This window comes from Myotis myotis, unplaced genomic scaffold, assembly GCF_014108235.1.
Source record: "Myotis myotis isolate mMyoMyo1 unplaced genomic scaffold, mMyoMyo1.p scaffold_m19_p_15, whole genome shotgun sequence".
Lineage (NCBI taxonomy): Eukaryota > Metazoa > Chordata > Mammalia > Chiroptera > Vespertilionidae > Myotis > Myotis myotis.
The window spans coordinates 32,683,026-32,696,805 of NW_023416319.1; the positions used below are offsets into that span (position 1 = coordinate 32,683,026).

The 13,780-nt window shown below is 38.2% G+C and overlaps 2 protein-coding genes across 2 annotated transcripts in view; one reads left to right on the plus strand and one right to left on the minus strand.

Moving 5' to 3' along the window:
* Positions 1-5,188, minus strand: part of LOC118670320 — an 83,300-nt gene extending 78,112 nt beyond the window's left edge. Inside the window, exon 1 of the mRNA XM_036337379.1 lies at positions 4,701-5,188. Within this exon, the coding sequence (XP_036193272.1) occupies positions 4,701-5,176 (476 nt within the window). The 5' untranslated portion in view covers positions 5,177-5,188. The remainder of the gene's footprint in view (positions 1-4,700) is intronic.
* The window catches only part of PHYHIPL (phytanoyl-CoA 2-hydroxylase interacting protein like), a 35,127-nt gene continuing 26,389 nt past the window's right edge, over positions 5,043-13,780 (plus strand). Inside the window, exon 1 of the mRNA XM_036336805.1 lies at positions 5,043-5,360. Coding sequence (XP_036192698.1) covers positions 5,255-5,360 — 106 coding nt within the window. The 5' untranslated portion in view covers positions 5,043-5,254. The remainder of the gene's footprint in view (positions 5,361-13,780) is intronic.

The window sequence follows — 13,780 nt, forward strand, 5'->3', positions numbered from 1 at the left end:
ATACCTACACATCTCTCTCTCTCTCTCTCTCTCTCTCTCTCTCTCTCTCTCTCTATATATATATATATATATATATATATATATATGCATACCTGCATACATATAGTACATACATAGCACTGAATCATCATTCAGATGTTATTGACTGAGTAATCTCTTTAATAAGGCTCTACCCACCCTGAAGTTTTTCTCATTATGGACCTTGGAACAGGCCCAGTTTGGATGGAGTTAGGAAAGTTAAATTCCAATTAAATGCATGCTACTGTCCTAGTCTATGAATACCTTATAATTACTTGCCTGAACTATAATACTCTCCTAAACTCCTGTCTTCCTCCATTCCATTCAGCCTATGAGATATGGGCAGATTAATCTTCCCATATCACTGCAAGTGACATATATCTGCCTACAAAGCTTTAGTAGCTTACCATTAACCACAGAACAAAAATAGTAGCTATTGTAATTTATTGATTACAATGTGTTTTAAAGATTTGATTTTAGTAGCAGTATAGACTTTAAAAGGGAGGTAGAAAGATTATGTACCTGAAAACTTCAATAATCTGGTCAAAACATTGAGAACCTAAATGTGTTAGTAGTATTTACCAGTATAATTTCAGGGGGGAAATTACACATTCAAGAAATGTTGAAAACTTTTAATTGTTTTGAGGCTAGTTTGATTCACAGAGGAAAAGAAAAAACCAAGTTGGGTGATATTAAGGGACTAAGCGGATACTGCTACTGCTGCCAGTTACTATAATGAGGGAAATTAGAACAGGCGATCAATTTTGGGGAGGAATAGTTTAGTTAGAAATGGTTATGGGATGTAAATTGTTCATTAATTGAAAATAGGGCAAGGGCTTTGTTTATCGTTGGGGACTTGAGATAGGGATTTGATCATAATGGTGAGAATTTAAACATTAAGAAGACGTTAAAATTCATGGGAATACATGCATTATCAGAGAAAAATGGCTTTAACCAAGGAAGAACATAATGTCAGAGGTTGAACTTTAAATAATACCTACACTCAAGAGGGCAGCTGAGAAGCTAGAGTTGGTAAACATTAAGCACACATATAGGAAGAGATGCAGCAGAGTTCAGTGCTATAGACGTTCAGCAGAAATAAACTGTTGTAATATCAAAGAGGATGCAGATGATAAAAGGCCTTTATATTTGTGATGTGAAAAATTTCATCAAATCCAAAGATGACATTTGAAGGGTAAGAAACAAAGTGGTGAAGATAGATGACAAATTGCATGAGGATTAAAAGGAAATGGAGGTAATGAATAACTTTTATAGCACACCATAATTTATAATGGGCACTTTACATACCTTAGAACATTAAGAAAATGGATAGAAACTGTTTGGCTCAAGTAAGATAATTTTTAAAATTAAAGAGATTCGGCAATCTTTAAAGACAGAAAAGGAAAAAAAAGACTGATGCAGCTGGAGGAGGTAAAAATAGGAAGCAAATTCTATTCTGCAGTACACTGAATGGAGAGAACATATGAGGGAAGGAAATGTAGCAAGTTTTACAGGACCCACTGAACTAAAAACAACAACAAATTAGAAATAACACTTTGTCTTCACTTTTTTCCCCAGGAAAGAGAGGTGAGATCATCTTTTGAAATTGAGTGTGGATCAGGGGTTTTCAAAGAGACAAGTCTGCAATAGCCATTCAACTAACAAGCAAGCTGAATTTTGACAGCATGAACTTGTAATGGATCAAGTCATCCTAGGTCTCCACCATCTCCCATCATGTGATAATAAAGAATTAGGAATGTAGGAATCAAATATTGTGGAGAAATTCAATATTGAGTATTTGCTTATGAGCATGGCAAAAATTTACTACTGAGATAAAATCAAAAACAAACATAATCTGATGTAATTTTAAAGGGCCCCTACACACTAAACCAACAATTTACAACTTCTTTTCCCTTAGACTGTCTACAAAAAAATCCCCAAAAAACCAAACAAACAAAAAAAACAGTGACAACAACCAACACAACAATATCATCTGGTGTGAATGAATCAAAATTATACCTTTTTTTGTCAGATCAGCAAAAAAATATAATACCTATTTTGGTGTGCTGCAGAACTTTAGTAATCAGTTTATGTGTGCTATGAGGTAAAAAGGTTGAAAATCACTGCACTAAACTATGGAGATATTCTAAATATGTAAGTTCTTTTAAATTAGCTATATAGGTATTAAAATATTTCCAGAAATTTCTAGTGTAAAATTGACCAGATAAGCTTTCTTAGTGTCCCATAATAACAATACCCTAACTTTGTGAGGTGCTTTACAGTTTATACAACATTTTCATATGTATTACCTCATTTGGCATTCACAAGTCTCTTGACAATGTCTCGATCTGAAGTCTAACAACTTGCTAAAAAAAATCCTATATTAACTCTTTCTTTTCTATTTCTTATGTAATCTAAATCCTCAGCAAAAAGGTGCTTTGGATTGAATAGGTCTTGTGCCCAGAAAGCCACATTAATGTTTCTCAAAACATTACCCCCTGTTCCCATTACAAAAATATTCTGGCCCGAGAACCTAATCATGTGAACTTGCCATTTAAAGACTTTCAATAGTTTCCCATTCCCTTAAAATAAAATCCTTTTAGATGTCTTCATGACTAACCAGACTAGGCTAGGACCCATCTTGTGCTTCCACAAGTTCTCATAATACCCATCTACTTTTTGTTGTTATTCCACATCCACCTGAGGATATTTTTTCCATTGATTTTTTTAGAGAATGTGGAAGGCAGGGAGGGAGGGGGAAGAGAGAAACATCAATGTGAGAGAGAGACATCGATTGGTTGCCGTCCGCACCTGCCCCAGGGGATCAAACCTGCAACCCAGGCACGTCGTGCCCTTGCCCAGAAATCGAACCCGTGACCTTTCAGTGCCTGGACCCACACTCTCACCCTGAGGAACACCAGCCAGGGCTCATAATACTCATCTTAATTTTGTTTGTTTTTTCAATGTCTGCCTTTCCTAGTAGACCTGAACTCAAAATTTCCTCTACCTAGCATATCGTCCTTGGACATACCAGTAGCAGGTGATTAATACATATTTGTTTGCGGTACAGTTTAATTATAAGCAGGAATGAATAGTTTTCAGCTGTACATCAATCAATTGATAACCTAGCTCCCTTTGAGATTTGTAAAATTGGTACTAGTATTCTGGAAGACGAACTCACTGTTGATTGGGCTGGTGGCATCGATGTGTAGTCCTCCAGAGCCGGGGTTTATAGAACACAGGGACCTCACCAGCAAGTGGCATCTGGTCAGATTGTGTGAGAGTAATATTTACCCTTTCCTGGTGGACACCCCCACCTTACAAAACTACACAGAGGAGATCCATCTTCACTCAAACCTAAGTTCACAACGAGGACACTTCTCTTTAAGAACACAATGATCTTCCACAGACTTTTTAACAACTTGCAGTTGTGGCAAGTTTTCTCTCGGGCTTATTACCTTAAGCTGGTCCTTCTGTTTTACCAGCTTCAATTAACTATACACTGACTGGCCAGATTATTATGACCACCCCATCAGTACTTCGTTTGGGCCACCTTTTGCCTTCAGTATTGCGGCAGTTCTTCTTGGCATTGACTCCACGAGATGTTGAAAGGTGATGCGAGGAATCTGACACCATGCCTGATGAATAGCACTGTCCAGTTCTGTGAGATTTGATGGTTGTGGAACCAGCTGCCTGATGGCTCTTTTAACTTTGTCTCACAAATGCTAAATTGGGTTGAGATCTGGTGACTGTGGGGGCCACCCAAGCAAGGGAAAGTCTCCCTCGTGTTCTTGAAAGCACTCCTGTACAATACAAGCACCATGGCATGGCGCATTGTCTTGTTGGAAGAAGCCATCTCCATTGGGATACGCCATCAACATGATAGGATGAACCTGATCAGCAACGATACTTAGGTATGTTGTGCTATTCAGACGTTTATAATGATCTGGCCCTCTAGCAACTTCAGCACGAAATTATAGCTAATTTGCCTACAAAAGTCGGGTGGTCATAATAATCTGGCCACTCAGTGTATTTAATTCTGTTATGACTACATGGATGTGGCTAGAAAAGAGCACATAGCAATCTATATGTAAATTGTTACTTTACGGGTTAAACATTTTTGAAATTGGAAAATCAATAAAAAGGAACCTTAATTTCAAACACAAATACACACCGCAAAGGGGAGGGAGGTCACTATTTTTGGATCCTGCGATGGCCACACAACTAAACACTACTCCAAAGAAGCAAATGGTAACAGAGGTCAACACGCTGTGTGACCTGCAACTACTGAATGTTTTAAAGCATTTGTACCTTTACTAAGTGCACTGCACACTCTTAACTGTCGCTGAAAACAATGGGCAGACAAGTTCAGGCTACCTTGCAGAAGCACATTTCCTATTGCAGAGAAGGGAGGGAGGCGGGGAGGGGGACTGGTTCTGTCCCTGAACCGTGCCACCCCGCAAATAACCCACTCATTCCTCACACGGACGAAGCTGACCAGAAAGGCCCGCTGAACAAGCAAGGTTTGGGCAGCGAGCAGCCGGGGACCTAGAGCGGGCGAAGGCAGCCCGCTGGTTCCAAAGCGCCCAATACAAAAGGTCTGCACTCGCCTTATTTTTCCAGCCCCTGACCACCAACCTGCTCACCCTCACCTCCCCGCGCAGAAACGCCGCAGTGCCAACCTGGGCTCCAGCTGACACTGCGAGGAGGGAAAGGACGCCAGGTCGCCCTCGCCAGGAGCCAGTGCCAGGTGAGCGCGCACGCGGCACCCCGGCCTCCAGCCGTTCCCGCGCGCTCTGCCGTCCGACGCCTCACCCGCGGGGTTACGGGGCCCGTGGCGCGAGGGCAGCCGGGGGCGCGTGCGCGCGGGAGTCCGGGCGCCTCGCGCCGGCAGGTGGGCGCGTCCTCTCGCAAGCGTGCGCGCGCCGCGCCGCGCCTCCTCCCTCACGTTCCGGGCACTCCGCGTCCCCTCCCCGCCAGGAGCGCGCGCCTCCCGCCCTCGCGCCAGGTCCCTCTCGGTCTCCCGGAGGCGCACACTCCCCGCGGAGCTTCTGACGCAGCCGCCGTCTCCGCCGCGGCTCTCTAGCCCCGCGGCTCGAGCCTCGACCCCTCCGCGCCGCGTCGCGGTCCTCTCCTCCCTCCGCCACTCCCCTTCCATTTCCCGCCCTTCGCTGCCACCCGGTCCGCGGAGAGAGCCTGGCTGCGAGGCAGGTGGCTTGAGAAGGGGGTTAGGAAAATGGAGGTGCCGCGCCTGGATCATGCTCTCAACAGCCCCACCAGCCCCTGTGAGGAGGTGATCAAAAACCTCAGCCTGGAGGCCATTCAGCTGTGCGACCGGGACGGTAAGAGCGGCCGGGACCGGAGGGAGAGGGGCCGAGCCCGCGCGCGCCCGGGAGCCGCGGCCAGTCGGGCTCCGCGGACCCTGCCCACTCGGGCGGCAAGGTCTTTTGTTGTCCCCTCGGTGCAAATAAATGCAGGTGGGGGTTCCCCTCAACCCCGCCGCCCTCCCTTCAGACCCCAGAAACAAAGGGACACCGGGGCTGGCGCGTTTGGCACGGGAAGGCGGCGGCGGCGTCCCCGGCCGCGGCGCCCCTCGCTGTCCTCGCCCAACGGCCCCAGCGAGGAGCTGCCCGGCGAGCGCGCCGCTCCCGCCCGGGTCGAACCGCGACTCGGGTCTTTGCCGCAGTCCCGACTCCCTGGGTCTCCTGGCACCGAAAGGGAAATGCCCTCTAGAGTCGAGATGTTTGCAGCAACCCCTCCCCACCCCCACCCCACTAGTTGGCATTTTCTGGCCAGAAACTTAACAGTTCCTTTTAAAAACCTCCCATCTTCGGCCATCATCCCCCGTCTCGCCCCCATCCCCAACACACACAATGTAGAGTTGTTTTTATCCTCTCCAAATGGGATTGGGACCACAGGGTTTTTTGTGGGGTTTTGTTGTTGTTTGTTTGTTTTCAGTGAAAATGCAGAAAAAGAGTGAGTTTCAGCACCAAGGACAGCCACAAGCCTAGTGGTTTGGGGCTGTCATTCAGAAGCGAAAAATCTGCCCAGGTGTCAGAATCTTATTAACCATTGTCACCCCCAAAATTTAATATAAAAATAAAAAGTTAAGACAGGAAAAAACAATCTGTAAAGGAAGTGGACTCGCATATCTGCTGTGATTCAGAATATGTGCCTTGATATTATTATACGGTGCCTTCTATTGTTAAAGTTGACCAGCTCCCAAAGAAGGAAATTGATGGGACGCAGACAGGTCTGAGCGTTACAGAGAAGCTAGTACCCTGTACAGTGTGGGTAGTTCTAGCGCTTCTGTGTTAGTCGGAGTAGTTGCAGAGTCACTGCTATTTCAGTAATGCGGAATAAAACTTCATTTGTAAAGAAGTCATCTGATTAGTAACCACTGGCCAAATATATGTGAGAAAGGAGAAACAATTGTGAGAAAGAAAAAAACAATTTATATTGTCAAGATGACCCTGAACACTTTTGGCTGTAAATTAAATTAATGTTTAACTCTTTATAATGTTTAACTGGTGATTTAAACATGTTTTAAGCTCAGGCTATGTAGAGATACTGATGTGCTCACAATAAGGTTGTAAAATTTATCAGTATGTAAGCCAAATAGAGGACATAGGTCTTGTTTCCGAAGTCATTTACATGGTAGTAACTTGGTTAGGTGTTGCTATACAGTACAGTTTAGGTCAACTGAACATTGATTTTCTGTTTATTAATAAGTATAGGACACAGAATAATTGTTCTTTGAAGCCAGAGTCACTTTAAATAATTTCTGAAATAGGTGTAGTATGGATAAATAAATACTCTCGCAAATGCTGCTTATAGTATTTCCTTTATCCTTAGACTATTTTGGTCACCATAATAGGTGCACATACTTATGGCATCTAAAAGTCATTATTTTGGTATTTCGTATATAAGCTTGCATTATTAGACTATAAAGATTATTTTTAATATACCACATAGGAAGTCATGTGGGTTATAGTTCATGCTTCTGTGAAATGACTTTTTGTAATGTTACCATTGTAAATATTTTATTTCATTTTCATTTACTTCAATGATATACCAAAAACTCATTACTGTAGTAATTGGAAATAGGCAATTCACGGTTGCTCCTCAGAACCCAGTAATCTTAATACTTAATACTGCCTTTACCATATGTTTAGAGATATTCGGGAAAATAATGTTTTTTTACTTTTTTATGAACTTAACAAAGTTAATAGTGTAGAGTGCAAAAATAATGCTGCATATATTGTGGTCTCTTTTAGAATGGTAGCTATTATATTTTGGTGGTATTTTTTAGTTGTATCAGTTCACAATATTGATTCTGAAAAATGAGTAAGTTATGTAACATTTAATTTTGAGGTGGGGTGCTGGCACTAGGCAATATCTATGAAAATTACTACTTATTTACAGACTTTTAGTTGATCAAATATAAATTAAATAGGGTTTCATTTTATAAAATAGCTTATACCTACAAATCTACCTACGCCTCTATTAAAAGATGTGTAAAGTTAGGAAATAGGTTGCTCAGAGATGTTTAAATGTTTACTTTTTTGCTTTGTGACTATACATGTCAATTCCAAAAATGTTAAGTTGACTTCATAAGAATAATTTAAAAGAGGTACTATAGTTGTTTTATAGAACAATTTAAAAATGTTGCATTAAATTTGTCAACCAGACCTTATTTATCATAATTTTATATTGAGAAATTTTCAGCTAGATAGATGCTGTTTGCTTCCTTCACTTCCAACCTTTCACTTCTTCTCAGGTCTCATCATTTTACTTCTGTAAATATATAACATAGAAAGATTAGGATGTGGCAAAACATTTATGTGCTTAAGTACATAGTAAGTGCTGTTTGTCATAATTTTATGATCATAGAAACACATTTGTCTTATCTGCTCTTTACTTTTCTCACTATTTCACTCTATTGACCTGGCAATAGGAAAAATGGGAGCAACATGAATTTCTTGGAAGTGGAATAAAACAGAAAAGGAGAACATATTATTATTAAATATACTTTCCTTTTACCCTCTCCACTTGTAGATGTTTTAATTTTATGATGTTTTGCATATTACATCAACTAAGAGCTATAGTTGTGGTAAACATACTGTATGCCTTATTTTTCCTTGGCTCTCTTTTATATTTTTTTGTCTGTCACTTGCCTGTTTTCTTATAAATTAACATGTGCATTATTAGTTACAATTCACGATGTTTCTTTATTTCATAGTTTCTCAAAGTATTTAATAGTCTGTGAAATAGTCATATAATTTTTTTAATGAAGTTAGAGGGTTCTTATACACTCACATATTATCTCATTGTGCTTTTATCCTAGGCATGTGATCTTTGGTTCCTAGTTCATGGTCCCTGCCTGGATGTTACTTGTAGTTCAAAATGATGATTCCTGATAGACTTCTATTGGGAAAGCTAGGTAGATGTGCTGTAGATATAGTAGTTTGCATAATCTCTATTCCAAGTACAAGAGTATTTCTGTTCCTCCTTTCTGCTGTGTTGAAGTATCCTCAAGTTGCATATGTAATATACTTTAATTGTGGCTTTCAAAAAAACTGAAGAGGAAAAAAAGCATTAACTTCTCATATGCAAGCATCAATAATATGAGAAACCATCTCCAGTTTGTTTCTTCATATAGATACTTCAGACTCTAATTTACAGATGATAAGATAAAATAGCCCGTACTCACACATAAATTCTACATTACTTGTACTTTTCATTGTTTTTATCATGCACATGTATATAGAAGCTTTCTTTTCTTGCTGAAAGGAATGATTTATCCATATGTTGCTTTACATGCATCCTAGCTCCCTGTACTCTTGTGTGACTGATGTGTCTGTTGTAAGTATAATAGTAAGGGAGAAAATACAAAAATAATTTGTTGTATAGCATTTAAATCCATCCCCAAGGTTTCCTAGCTTTAACAGTATTATTTCCATGATCTAGGCATTTTATGACTCTCTAGGTATGGTTCATGGAGTTTATGATGCTAGTAGTCAGCAAGGGAACATGCTTTAAAGAAATTGTACATACAGACACTGACAGATTTCCCTGTCTTTGTCTCTAACAATAGTTTTGTGGAGGAAATGAAAGGTTTCCTCCTTTTTACATAGTTAAAAAATGATAAATTTCTTTAAATTTGTACATTATTCTATCTATTTAAGTTATAAATCAGCTGGGACTTCCTTCTTTATGCTTATTGACATGTGAATTAAATAAATTTTAACTTTGGAAACGTAAGGTAACATGAAATGCTTAGTAGCATGTTTAGTTTATCTCTGCTGTATTAGGTAATCCTTAGTGACATTTTCTGAAGCGCACATCTAGGAGGAGTTCCCATAACTGTTACCTTTAATAGTACAGGAATGTGAGGTCTCACTGGTAAGCATATAGCATAGTGGTAATACCATCTTAGAATCAGAAAGACCTCTACAGAATATTGACCTTTTTATAGATATGTTTGTTATCTTAAGCAAATTACGTAACCTTTGTTTAGCCTCAAGCTTTCTCATTTTAAATGGATATAATAATGTTGATCCTGTAGGATTGTTAAAATAATTAAATGAATTATTACGTATCTTTTCTCAAGTTTTGACACAAAATAAAGAATAATTATTATTATAAATGGAATATTATTCTCTGCATACATTCCTGAGGTGAACTGCTTTTTATTTTATTTTTTGCCAATGTTTTTATCCTTTTTTTCATTTCAGTTGTATTTTATTTACTTGGTAAATACTTCTTATGTCAATTTAACTTCATGAGTAATAAATGGAAACTGTAAATCTGAATTTTAAAAGGATAGTTACAATATTCTATCCTTTGCTTACATTTTCCTATCCCATCAGACATATCCTTGTCAGCCTTAACCTTGCAAGCTCTTTTCAGCTTTTGCTTCACATCTACTGTTTGCTGCATTTCATGTGCCTTGTGACTTTGATACCTGCTTTGGGTAGGTGTTTGCATCCGAACCGTTCTCTGTTCTCGATTTAACAATTTTTTTCCTTATGATTTTTTCCTAAAGACAGCTCTGCACTACCATATGTGATCTCTGTATTCATTTCTTTGACCCAGATATGACTGTAGAGATACTGTAAATTTTTATTAGTGACGATGAAACAAAACAAAAATAAAATAAAAACGAAAAGAAACAAATTTGAAAACAGCTCTAAGACCATCAGATTATGTTAAACCAATTCACATTCCTAGTAGGGTTTCTAATTCATTCCCAGTGAAGAACAGGAAATTATTAGAGTAAAAGTCACATCAAAGGATATGTGACCAGACTCCCTCCAGTGGTAGAGTGACTGATGTGTCATGAGTAGTAACACTGGCAACTTCCTTTGTTGCATAGGTAAGCCAGTCACAAATTCTCTCCATAGAACACTATCTAGAAAACCTACAAGTCACTTGTTGTTGTTTTTTTTGCTGATACTTCCCCCTCTTTTTATTGTTTACGAATTACTTAAATTCAGTTTACTACTCTAAACCATTTCCCTCATTCTGTAACTGTTTAAAATATTTTATTATTACTAGGCATTAGTTAAATTGTCTTATTTAGCCCTAGCTGGTTTGGCTCAATGGATAGAGCATCGGCCTGTGGACTGAAGGGTCCCAGGTTCGATTCCGGCCAAGGGCACATGCCTGGGTTGCAGGCTCGATCCCCAGTAGGGGGCGTGCAGGAGGCAGCCAATCAATGATTCTCTCTCATCATTGATGTTTCTCTCTCTCTCCCTCTCCCTTTCTCTCTAAAATCAATAAAAATATATATTTAAAAAAAATAAATTGTCTTATTTATCAGGCTATATTTTATTCAAACATTGGAAAGTAAGGTTAATATTTGGGGAAGATTTCTAGCAAAAATGTATAGAAGTGTTGAAGAATCTTGACAAAAAACAGGTAGGCAGCATTGTGTGTTCTCTATATGTAATGACAGTGAGTGGCAATGGTATAAAAGAAATAACAAAATAATTACTAAGACTTTGTGATTGAATTTTCAAGCAAATGGAAACTTATCAGGAGTCATTTTAGAATTTTAAGCCTGGGAAATCAGAAGAGTCACTGACTGGAAAGAAAAAAAGGAGAAATAAAATAATATTAAGACCCCGTGATGACAGTTTTTTTCATCTCAAATTTTAGGTCTCAGTGAACATGCAAATGTGTCCTAAGCCCTTTTCCAGGAGCACTTCCCTCTCTCACAGAAATCATATTTGCAGAACAATAGTACATACTGCCTTCTCATTATTGTTTCAATGTGAATGCCCGTCAGAGAATCCACTTATATTCTTTTTAGACTTCTTTCACTTAATTCCTGTTCTTCAAAGGCAGTTACTCATAGTCCAATGCTAACATTTTTGAGAATCATTACTAGACAAAAACCAACTACTTGATACTTTATAGAAGAGTGTGAACTAGAATTTTTTTTAGTAATCTCTGTAAAGGTAGTTTTAGAGTCAGGAGAGTTTTCAGAGGGATTTAGCAATAATGTTTACGTTAAGACATTTTGAATCTAACTGTAAGACTCCCTTGGAAACCTATTAAACATTTAGCAATTTCTATTGTGTTCTGAGGGAAAGAGTTGTAGAATGAGGAAGAGAATTGTTCACAGAACTATACATTCCACTAGTGGGACCAGAACTTAGGTGTAAAAAGGGAGGTTAGGATTTGACTTGAGTTTTAGAGTGTCTCACCTCTTGAAGGAAAGGAGTGAACATATGCTGGGGAACCCCAAAGGTGAAATAAATCTATATTCCAGGTTTGTTAAAAATGGAAACAAGAGCTCTGCATTTTGAAGTTGCCCAATAGATAGAGTTAAGCAAAAAGCATCCTACTCTGAATTGTGGTTAGTTTTGTCTGTGATGTTATGACTGTTTGGGCCAAGTTTGTGATTCACTTTAAAAGGGCTGCTCTGTGGGGATTATTGCACATATATTACTTGTTGCAGTGGTGTGGCAATTAATGTAAAAAAATCTCTAGATCTCTTTTTTTATGGCCAGTGGGAGTGCTGCTATGTAATAATAGTATGAAAGGCTTAAAGCTTTCCTAGACATATGGTATTAAAGAAAAGGCACAATATTTTTTTCATTATACTTACTTTGAGTTTCTTGAAAAATAGTGTCTTATCTTCTGTAAGCCTGAATATTGACGAATGTCTCAAAGTCTTTCCATTTAAAAAGCTGATGATAAATGCAAACAACAATGATAATTTTTGAGCACCTACTGTGTGATAGTTTTTTTTTAATGATTGTACATTTATTTGTATTATAAATAATGATGCAGAATAGGATCAACGAGTTATAGTACTTGGGCCAAATCTGAAAACCTGTTGCCAGTTTTTGTAAGTAAAATTTCATTGGAACACAGCCATACCCATTTGTTTACATATTGTCTATGGCTGTTTTCTTGCTACAACAGCAGAGCTGAGTAGCTGTGACAGCAGACCACATAGCCCACAAACCTCAAAATACTTATTATTTGCTTCTTTACAGAAAACAATTGCCAACTCCTAATGTCGAGGATTGAGAAAATAAATTAATCTCTCTTGATAGGAATAAATATATTGAAAGAAGAGTTTCTGAAGAAAAAAAGTACAATTATTTTGCTTTTATATGTTACCAGGGTTTTGAGATTATGCAGATTGGGCAGAGAGCTGAAGAAAGCTGAAAAGCTTTACCAGGCAATAGGATAGCTCTTTTAAAGATGGAGTCAGTTAAAGATGGGTAGCCATCTGTGCCATTGTGTCTGATAGGCAGTAAGAGAAACAAGTCCTAATTATAACTAGAAATTGTCTTCATATGAATAACTTTAGAAGTAAATATTAGTTATGCATTAGTATTTTCAGGTATAATTATAATTCTAGTAATAGCTATGTTTTAAAGTTGAAAAATTATGATGTAAACTTTCAGAAATATGGATAGTTTTGATGCATATTACAGAAATTTATATATATATTTTTTCCCTTCTAAACAAAATACTCATTGAAAGAGTCAAACAAGATCTTATCTTTCTCTCTTTTATCTCTACTATAATACTTCTCAGTCTGCGTTTTTGCGGTTTCTAATCTATTATTGACTGATTACTTATAAAAATATAATTAAAATGAATTATTAGAGAAATAAAATTTAAAAGATCCAAAAAGATTCAATCGATATAAAAGTTCCTGTCAAATTCCTAAGAAAGTCTCTAAATGCTTAATCATAACTTTTATATTTATCACATCGCAGACTGGCAAATAGGTTGCAGATCATAATTTGAGTACATTGGCTAAAGACAGTACCATTCTATTCTTATTCACTGATTAATTTTTAGGTACTAAACTTACTCTATTACTATTCTCACTTTATTTCCTTTTGTTATTTTACTTACCTTGTATTTTTACCATTTTTTGTACATGTATTCCAACCTTAAGGTATTAAGAACTTGAGGGGGAAAGGGGTGCAAGAATGAATATAACTTGGATCCTGCATTCAAAGGATTTGTTGGCATTTAAGAAGACAATATATTTAAATAACTGTAATAATATGTAGTGATAAGTACTATAATAGTGTATAGAAGAGAAAGTGGTTAAGTCTGTCTTGAGTTTCACAGAGGAGAGGAACATTTTTTTCTGGTTATTAACTGAACTACCAAAGAAAATAGAGACAGACTCATAGATAGAAAGCAGACAGACAGTTCTGGTGGGGGGAGAAGTTGTTGGGAGGGGTGATGGGATTGAACAAAAAAGGAAAAATAAGGGAAC